Below are 10,221 nucleotides of genomic sequence, written 5' to 3'. Positions count from 1 at the left end.
TGAACAACAATAAATTATTGCTTCCTTTAAGTTTACTTAAGTTCCTACCTCCTGTACATCCAAATAGGAAAAAACGAGGAAGAAAAATTTACAGAAAAGAACGTACAAGGACCCAAGGATTCACCAAATTCTTTTTGATTTTTAAAGTTTTTTTGGTCGAGTGCCTTTTTTACCTAGGTAGAGCTTTTCTGGTGCCTTTTTTTCCAGTGCCTTTTTTACCAGTGCCTTTTTCACCGGTGCCTTTTTTTCCAGTGCCTTTATTTCCAGTGCCTTTTTTCCAGTGCCTTTTTTACCAGTGCCTTTTTTCCGTACCTTTTTTCCAGTGCCTTTATTACCGGATACCACTTAGTATGTACCAGAGCGCAATTTTTTTACCCCAGGTCAAATGTTTTGTTGTTTTCAGATTCCCCTAGATGTCCACATTACTATGCAAAAACAGAAATGTTTAAGTTACATTGACTTTTAAAAATTCCATAGGAGTTATCTTCTTGCTATATATGGTGGCCTCAAACGCATGAATTGGGTGTGGCGCCATCATCAACACTCAAAAGCTTATAACTTTGTTAAAAATGACTCAATGCTATGAAGCACTGTTTGTGTTATAGAAAGGATATACAGTGACTACTTAGTTAACTGGTGCTTGGTCTAAAATTTTCTAAGTCACTAATAGAGGCCCAGAATGGGATATTGTCGATTTACGACCATGTAGGGCCTATACTAATCACATTTCAATGAAGAAAATGACAGAGTTTTGATTACATGTTCATTTCTTGATCTGGTCTTCTGTGGCCAATTTTATCAATCAATGGTTGGTATGAAAGGCAATTGCAGTTGTGTAATTTCCTAGGCCCTTTACCCTAACAATCATATTGGTCATTCCTGTAGAAAGTTCAAATCATGAGGAACACAACGTTGTTGTTACTGCTGATGCTTTCGCTCTTTGTCATGTGTCAGTCAATGATGGATGCTGGCAATGATGACGATGATGATGATGATGATGCCGATCAGCAGAATGGTGCTGCAGCAGTTGGTCTCCCTCGACGATGTAACAGTTACACTGTTGAAGCCAGGCTGCGACATGCCTTGGATTGCCAAACAGCAATTGAACATGGCCGCATTCTAAATGTCAATGAGTATGCTAGGCGCTATCGACTATCCCCAACAACGCTCAGGAGATGGATACACAACATCGATGAAATGACGGATCAAGTGGAGGAAAATGCAGAACGCCGGCGAGTCAGAACCGACCATGATGGTTGTTGGCCGGAAGTTGAGAATATCGTGCACCACCATTTTCAAGAACGGAGGAATATTGCCCTGCCCGTTTCTCGGTCGGACATTGTTAATGATGCAACGATTGAATTTCAGAACTGGTGGGGCCAACTCCCACACAATGAACTTGAGGACATTGCAGCACGTCGCCCCGAAAGGTCCCATTTTTCTGCATCAGTGGGTTGGGTTACAAATTTTATGAAACGGAAAAAGATTGTTTTCCGCCGTAAAACGAAAGATTCCACCACTGTACCGGCTGATGCACCACAGAGAGTGAGAGAATTTTAGACTGGCGTTAGGCAAACTGTAGCTGACAACCATGTCCACACGCTCTTGAACTTTAACGAAACGTTTGCTCAGTTGGACTTCCCTCCGATGTATACAGCTGAGACCAGAGGTACAGTAGATGTAAATGTGAAAACATCGCGAGGAAATGCCAAACTCGGGTGCACCGTTGGATTGACAGTTGGCTCCAACGGAGAAAAACCGCCTGCTCATGTTGTTTTCAGGCAGCCGGGCTTCGTGCGTCAGATTAGAGATTTGAACAACATTCCAGATAACGTACGGGTCACATCCTCGAGGTCTGGTTGGGAGAATGGAGAGACACTGCAACATTGGTTGGACAATGTTCTTTTCCCTTACATTGGCGATTTTGACTTTAATGACATCCTTCTGCTTTTGGACAGATTCCGACCGCATCAAGCAGAGGATTTCTGTTACCCAATGGTTGAAGCAGGCATACTGTTAGACAATATTCCTGCTAGGTGTACATCGCTGGCTCAGCCGTTAGATCTCACTATTATGAGGGGATTTAAAGCTATAATGCGAAAGTATTGGAAGTTATGGAAATGTGATGCAACTGAGGCTGACGGAAATTGCCGCAAAATTACATTACAGGATGTACTCGGCATTATAAGTAGAGCATGGAATGATGTAGCTCCTGAGTCTGCGGCTAAGTCATTTCAAGTGGCTGGCTTAACACCTCAACCAGATGGTCATTATCGTGATGATGTTGCAGATGATTTGTTGCTTGGTGAAAACGAATTGTCAGACTCCGATAATGATGATGATAACTTAAATTTTGACGACAACTTGGAATTGTAAAACAGTTGTAGTGCAAAGTAGTGAATAAGTAAATGTTGTTAATGGCATCGGTTATGTAAGTGTTAGTTACTTTACCCCCCAAGTTAAACTTTTGGGCAAAAATCTCACATCCCCTCCCTGATTCAAATGCCACTTTTTTTAGGGTTTACCCTGTAAAAAGCTTGTAACGACATTCATTTTCCATGAAAAGCACTGGCCAGTGATCGTAGTCTTGGATGGACTTTCTGCATGTCGGATTTCAAGCTATTAAAACTTTCTGAGTACTTGATGAAAGTGATCATAGTCAATAGGTATCAATGTTGACATGTGCAGTAGGCTCAAGTTGTCATTATTAGCCCATTCATGCTTCTCAAAAGGAATGTAGGCCCTGCACAACCCATCTGGGCCTAAAATGCATATTATAATGACCTATTATGGACTTAGAAAATTTTAGACCAGCACCAGTTAACTAAGTACTCACTGTATATATATATTATCAGAAATATCAATATTCAGGAGCATATCACCATCGTAGGGTGCACCAGGGCCCATTTTCATAATTGGCAGGTTACCATGGCGACGCATTCTTAACCTGTTGACCCTCATGGTACGTACCTCACGCGCTATGACAGGAATCAACCTCCACAGACAACGGATGCATGTTGGCCACATTCCCAAGAAGGAGGTACCCGGAACAGCCCTGTGAGTTATCTGATGCCCGATTCCAATGATGATGGGTTGTCAGCCCTGTTAAGATACCGCGACCAGGGGAGGGTTCTTCAAAGGAAATTATAGTAATATAATGCATAATTCTGACTACATATGGGCCCATCATCAACTAATACAGTACACATAAATGGAGTGTACAATTTACACACAATGTGTCTGCCTACTCAGGTCATACATGCATACATGCAGATAAAAATTCACTCTCGGTTTTTGATTCCGCTCAACCTTATAGGCCAAGCGCATGCTGGCCTAAAAGGGTTAAAATGAAATATAATGCTATCAATATTGACTTAAAAACATGCAAAAGATTTGGAAAAAATGTCCAGCATAGGGAATATAAAAGAAAATGTGTGTCCGCCCATCGAGACCCCGCACTGAACCCACCATTTTGAATACTAATAGGCCATAGCCCTGTATTAGACACTTTGTACATTACGTGTACATTGCTGGTCATAAGTTTTGGGGGAAAAAGTATCCCTAGGTCCAATCAATCCTCACAAAATTGTATACGTGTTAAGAAGAGCCCTTTCAAAATATAATAATAAAATTCTACAACATTGCAATACCAATTGTCTGAGAATAAATTACTTCTGTACAACATATCCGTCAAATCGACAGTCGCGCATTGATATGGCCCTATCAAAATACAAGTTCTAAACTGACCAGTGAGACCACACTTATTTAGATATATTATCAAAGCGTATTTCTGTGATGGCCTGACTCTGAAGATTTAGTATCGACCACAGATTATAATTAATTCCACTTTGATCCATCCCAGCCATGTATTTACCAAAACTTGACATTTCCATAAGCTCTATGTGCCAGTGCCTCACTTCTGGTCGTAAATGAATACATGTCTCTGCCCACCAGCTTTACAAATATAAGCCTGGCGCCAAATAACATGAATAAAGCCATACTACCTATATAGGCCGTGACAAAACGCTTACTCCAAGAAAAGCTGATTTGATAGCTGTGCCGCAATTTTTTATCGCCGAGTTATTCTTTATCAAATCGGTTACATTATTCAAGCATGTAAAAGTGTGGTTTGATTTTTCTCCGAGAATCTAATTTTGCGTTTAGGGAAAAGTACTTTTCACTAACACTCACCAGGCATAAACTTCTGATGGAAGAATTTTTGATGGGCCAACAAAAAAAATTTATTGGAATATAGGTAAACTATTCTTATTTAGCAGAATTCTGAAAACTGTTACTCTAACCCATTTGTGCGTTGATGCAAAAGTGCCGTTTGTTAGGAGAAACGGTCGTAGGGTTAATGGTGGAATTACCATAGTTGAATACATGTATATTACATGCCATCATAGAATCTATGATGGCCCATCGTTCTATGATGAGAACCTAGGTTTGTGATAATTATCATGTAGATTCGACCATCATCCTGACATAACCAGTGATTTTCAATATATAATGTACTCCGCCTCTCGATATCTCAAACCCCTGATGAAATCCATGCCCTTCAGACGGATGGTAATAAACGGTAGATAAAAAGCGCCAAATCATAGCGTCGCTCTGTATTAAAAGCGGATTTCGCACGAGTAACATGCACAAAGCCCTTCCCGCGCCAAAAACATTATCAAAGCGATCTTAGAATAACCGTCACCAAGTCAAACGTGAGTTGAAGCCTATTGTCAACATGTTCATCCTTATTAGAGTAACTGTTCTGCGCCGGACTTTTGAACAGGAATTAAATAGGTACATTTTTACCGCCCGGGAAAAAGTAAACAGTAGGCTGAATCGCTAACCGTGCGCAATCCGCTGTTAAGCTTGGTTATCGGAGGCTCTTTGTTGAATTTATCGTCCCCCGCTGCAAGTTTGTTTCATTTCGTAATAAATGCACAAAAACACTTCAACATAATGTATATCATCATAAAATCGATGTAGATTGAATAATCTAAATGTTAGGAACGTGTTTATTGTATACTATAACACAAATCTGAACATACGCTATACAAGGTGTGTAAAGTTAACGGGACAGCCACCCTTCCCAGCGGATTGTACTGGTTTTTCTCAGGGTTTTGTATTTGAGTTAGGTCAGGAGTATCAAAAACCTGTATCTCAGGATGTTCTACCATGGGCACGCTAATGAATCTCTGACGGAAACCTTTGCCTGAAAACAAGAATAATATCCAATACAATGCTATTATATTCTTTCATGGCCCCTCTAAAAAAATTAACGGATCCAATCATTATGAAAACAATGATGGCCCCATGGTAGATACGAGCATCTATTTTCATATCAGAATTCCTCGTAATCACCTCCGAAACATATACATATGTTTTGACATAAAGAGTTGTTGTGACCGACAGCCATTTTGGTTCAAATTGTGAGGAATATTGCCGATAATTTCTCTCTCTCGCAGTGTTTTTGAAATACAATACCCGGATCCTCTCGAACGAAGGGTGGAAATAGGGGGAAGACATACACCTTGATTTATCAGCACACAAATGATGGATATATGCATCGAAGGGAACTGATACAAGTGTTGATGTTCCATTTACTTAGACCACTGCGTTGCACACGCTGATTGTTCTCTGACAACCACTTAAACAATAGGCACCTCTAGACGCAAGGACCCAACGCGCCGCGTAGCGGCAAAATAGCGAGGCTGGCGAAACATTTTTAACGCATCACGTGATCTCATTATGGACTTATAGCGCGATTATGGGGTTGTAAGCTGTATATTATCACGAGGAAAGAATAGCACGCGACCTAAGGCCAACCTATTTATGTGAAGTGATGATTAGAAGGTAAATAGTTCAGGAAATGTTAATAAATAATCATTCCTTATCGTCTTTTGAGAGTATTTTTAATTGTATAAAAGTATATGCCTGCGTCAAGGCCCGTGCACACCAAAACCGCGCGTCGACCGCGGCGGAAAACGCGGCGGTTTCCGCCTGCAGACAGGGGTCACACAGGGGTTACACCAGCGCGCGAAACGATGCGCGAGGCGCGCTTTTCTACGCGGGAAATTCGTCCATTTGCCAAGATGATGGAGCCAGAAGAGGACGTCTGTGATATTTTGGCATTTTATGCCTATCTAAAGCATAGAAAACGCAAAGGGCAACGTACAATTTGGGTGCATGATATATTCCAAAAAAGGAAGAAGCTTGGCGAATATCATCACTTGGTGAAAAGTCTGTTCTCCTATGAAGACAAATTCTTTGAGTACTTCAAAATGAGTCCATGGCACTTTGAACATGTCCATGCTCTCATAGAGGCTGACATAAGGAGATCCGATACTAATTATCGCGAGGCAATCACCACTAGGGAACGGCTGGCCATTTGCTTGAGGTAAGTGATAAAAACTTGATCATTCAGTTCCTTGTAACAATGTTTATTTAACCAAACATACAAAGTGTAATGGTTGCAACTGAAAGATGATGAGTGAACGCATCACATCACATCACACTTCTCTGTGATGTATGAAATTACAGTGCAACATACGGCCAAAATAACACTTTCCATAAAACCTATAAACAACCTATATCAAGGGTACAAGGGCATCTTCGTTGCACGGATTATTGTCACCGACCCTCCTGGTCGTACACTGATCGAGACAAGAAATATTGATAAAAGTAAATTCGAAACAACAAAAATTAAATCGCGAACATAGGCTTTCTGGGTGCTTTTAAATGAACAGTCAACAGTACTTCACGCAAACAGTCGTTCCTCTACATTAGTTGTGTGAAAGTGCCTGAGTATGATGCATCAGACTCAAATGTGTTACTTGAGAGGGAGGCTGGTGTTTCACTCCGAGGCATAGGGTTGTATGGAAGCCTTTCCGCTGCCATCCCATAAGGTTGACTATAGACGCTAGTACTTGGTTGTGTGTAGCAGTACTCCTGTGTTGGTCTGAGTTGTTCTGCTGGTCGAGAATAAAGATGCTCCATTTCAGCATCATGGACAACTTTGTGGATGGAAAATCGAACTTCTGCCTGTGCTTTTGCGGGGAGCTTTCTGATGCTGTTTGCCATGGAATTGAGAAATAGGGTTACATAGTCGTCGGTTTCTTCTGCTCTTTTAGGGGTTGGTTCTTTCTTTGCTTTGAGGTAGTCAACAATGGCAACCTCCACTTCATCTGCAGCTTGCGCCTTAAAGCATCGCCTCTTTTTAGGTGGAGGTCTTGGAGTTGAGGCCGGGATCAAGCTAGTACTAGTAGATGGTATGTCTGCAACTTTGGAAGAAGGCGCTGGTTTCACAGGTTGAATTATACTGACGTCATCACTGTCATCTTCAGACAAAGGTTGCTGAGTATTTCCCTCTTGTGCTTCAACATCAGCAGTGCTTTCTCTCTCCGCCTCGCTATCGCTCAGGTTACCGCTTGTTCTGAAGAAAAAAGGTGGATCACGGTTAGAGTCGGAGGCATTGTCTGTGGCCGAGGTTAATGAGTCGGTACGGCTGGTGAGACAGAGTTGGTTCGTCAGGTTGGACTTGATGCCAAAGTTATTGTGGGGATAAAACCTAGGTATTTGTAGTCTACTTACTGGCGTTCTCCTAGAGTTGGAATTATAAATTCGAGTAGATGGGCATATTTATACGGCTTCACTTCTTTGGCCCTTTGTCCACTTTTGGTCTTAGATTTCTGTCGATATTTCACGAAGGCATCCCGGATATTCTTCCACTTTGTTTTTGCTTCAGTAACTGAAAGGATATTGAACAAGTACTTATTCTAACCGCTTTTCTCGTTGCAGGTTCCTGACAACTGGCGACTCATACTTAACAATATCATTCAGCTATCGTGTCGGGAAATCAACAGTTACTTCCATAGTAAGAGAAACATGCGATACCATTTGGAAGAGGCTTCAGCCATTGTATATGCCTAGACCCAACAGACAACAGTGGTCTGACACGGCAGCAGGATTTGGAGACCGTTGGCAATTCCCAAACTGCCTTGGTGCGCTCGACGGCAAACATGTCCTTATTACAGCACCTGTGAACTCCGGTAGTATGTACTTCAACTATAAGAAATCATTTTCTGTTGTTTTGATGGCTCTTGTTGACCACAAGTATTGCTTCAGCGCTATTGACGTCGGGGCGTACGGTTCTAATAGCGATGGCGGTATATTCAAAGCATGTCCACTCGGCAAGAAACTCGTGAATGGAACTCTGGATATACCTGAAGACAAGGCACTGCCAGGTACTACAGAACCTATGCCTCTTGTGATGATTGGAGATGAGGCGTTTCCGCTTCGTACTAATCTGATGCGTCCAGTACCGGGACGTGGACTCTCTAAAGAGGACAGGATTTTCAACTACCGCCTGTCTCGTGCACGTAGAATTGTCGAAAATGCTTTCGGCATCTTGGCAAATAGGTGGAGGATGTACCACAGGAAAATACCACTTGACCCAAACAATGTTGATTCGGTAGTCCGGGCCAGCTGTATCCTGCACAACATGATGCAAACCGACAGTCACCCACAAGGAGCACCAGCTTGTCCACCTATTGAGCAGGGCGGCGACATAACTGATGGAATTTTGAGGGACTTGGATGACAATGGAGGTCGTTCAGGTGCTGATGCAATGGACGTTAGAGACAGATTCAAAGAGTACTTTTCGTCTCCTCAAGGTTCCGTCTCGTGGCAGGATCAATGCTGCTTTGGGCATTGTGAGGAGTAGCGAACAAAAACTTTGGCGTGCCCGGGGCCTGTTTTTGAAGAGTAGGTCTATCATAGATTGTGGGTGACCAATGTCCGCGAATTCATATTCACTTAACATGTACATTGTAGCTTACTTGAACGCAACTCGGGACACTTTTCTGCGAGATGTACTTTGTACTGATCAGGTGTAAGGTGACTAAGATATAGAATTATAACAATTTGATGAAATTTCGTTATTTAGGATATCAGTCCACATGTATTACCTTGTTTTGACTTTTGACTATATGCGAGCAGCAGAATCTGAATTCTGGAATTTGACATTGGATACAATAGTGATGCCACCTATGAACGAGGAAAACACTTTCTTGTGTAAAGTGGACACATTATACATCTGCCAAGGTTGTCTTCTTTATAACATTTCATACATTTGTTATCTTGAGGTTGGCCTATTAGAGAACTGTAGCCTGGCTTAAAAAGGCACATAAGCATCGACCTTGAAAGTACATTTGAAGGGAAAATAAAGCAAACTCTCACCATCAATTCCAACTCGTTTTCCAATTGTCTTCCAGACATCCTCCTTGAAATCTGATCTTTTGTAATCTGCCTGTCTCTTGTCAAACAAAATCGGATTTTTCTCTACCTCGATAATCAAAAGTTCATGTATATCATGCTGGGGTCGCTCAGGAGAGGACTCGCTAGGTACATATCTCTTCGATTTCGCTTTGGGCATGATCAAGCCAGAGTTCCTGCTGTTGAAACAACTGGACCACGTGTGTAGATGAAGATATGACTGCACCCTCTTCACCTGATCTGCAGACTGAGCATGCGCAGTGAGAAAAAACGCCGCGGCTTGCGGGCTGAATAACTCAAAAGTTATCTGGCGCGGCGCCGCGGCGGCGACCGCGGCGCCGCGGCGGCGACCGCGCCGCGCCCGCGCGTCAATTTTTGCCGCGCGGTTTTGGTGTGTCCTATTCATAGAAAATCTATTGAAGTTATTTTCGCGGCGATGAACGCGCGTCGTTTTTCGCCGTCGCGGCCCGCGGCGCGGTTTTGGTGTGTACGGGCCTTTACAGAGTCTCTGCAATGGTCATTTTTATCACAGTAGTCTCGCGCAGCCAGACTTTCTTTACTTATTAGTCAAGCGCAAGCCAGGCGTTCTTTGTACTATACGTTTTACACCACAATGTATCTGGCCCGAAGAAACACTGCGCAAGATTACCTCGAGCTGGAGCTAAGAATAGATTATGCTAATGTGCATACTTCCTCATTGAGTTTTCCCAAAAGGTGCATATCGCGCGAAGCTACTTATTCTAATACCATTAGGCCCCGCGTGGTGGCGCTGAGGCGACCGCTGTAATCAAGAGAGTGAGTGGTTGAGTCACTCTAGAAGCTACTTGGTCATAACAAATGACGGACCTAACCAAAATTGCTTACATTTTCCCATTGCTACAATGAAAGACCAAATATTGAAACCACAAGTCTGTTGACTATACCCCCTCACACTCAGAAACCACAAACGCC

At 42.5% G+C, this 10,221-nt stretch overlaps 2 protein-coding genes across 2 annotated transcripts; one reads left to right on the top strand and one right to left on the bottom strand.

The window, feature by feature from the left end:
• Window positions 1–6,501: 6,501 nt before the first annotated feature.
• Window positions 6,502–8,017, bottom strand: LOC135494356 (uncharacterized). The gene is made up of 3 exons (XM_064782274.1): window positions 7,864–8,017; window positions 7,588–7,744; window positions 6,502–7,429 (listed from the first exon to the last, which is right to left on the bottom strand). Exons 1-3 carry the CDS (start codon window positions 8,015–8,017, stop codon window positions 6,775–6,777), a joined length of 966 nt encoding a protein of 321 aa, XP_064638344.1. The 3' UTR covers window positions 6,502–6,774.
• A 33-nt stretch (window positions 8,018–8,050) lies between these two features.
• On the top strand, window positions 8,051–8,719 carry LOC135494355 (uncharacterized). The gene has a single exon (XM_064782273.1). The coding sequence runs from the start codon at window positions 8,051–8,053 to the stop codon at window positions 8,717–8,719; it is 669 nt and encodes a 222-aa protein (XP_064638343.1).
• The last annotated feature ends 1,502 nt before the right edge of the window (window positions 8,720–10,221 follow it).

The sequence above is a fragment of the Lineus longissimus genome, chromosome 10 (genome assembly GCF_910592395.1).
Source record: "Lineus longissimus chromosome 10, tnLinLong1.2, whole genome shotgun sequence".
NCBI classification, from domain to species: Eukaryota; Metazoa; Nemertea; class Pilidiophora; order Heteronemertea; family Lineidae; genus Lineus; species Lineus longissimus.
This window is presented reverse-complemented; position numbering and strand designations above follow the sequence as displayed.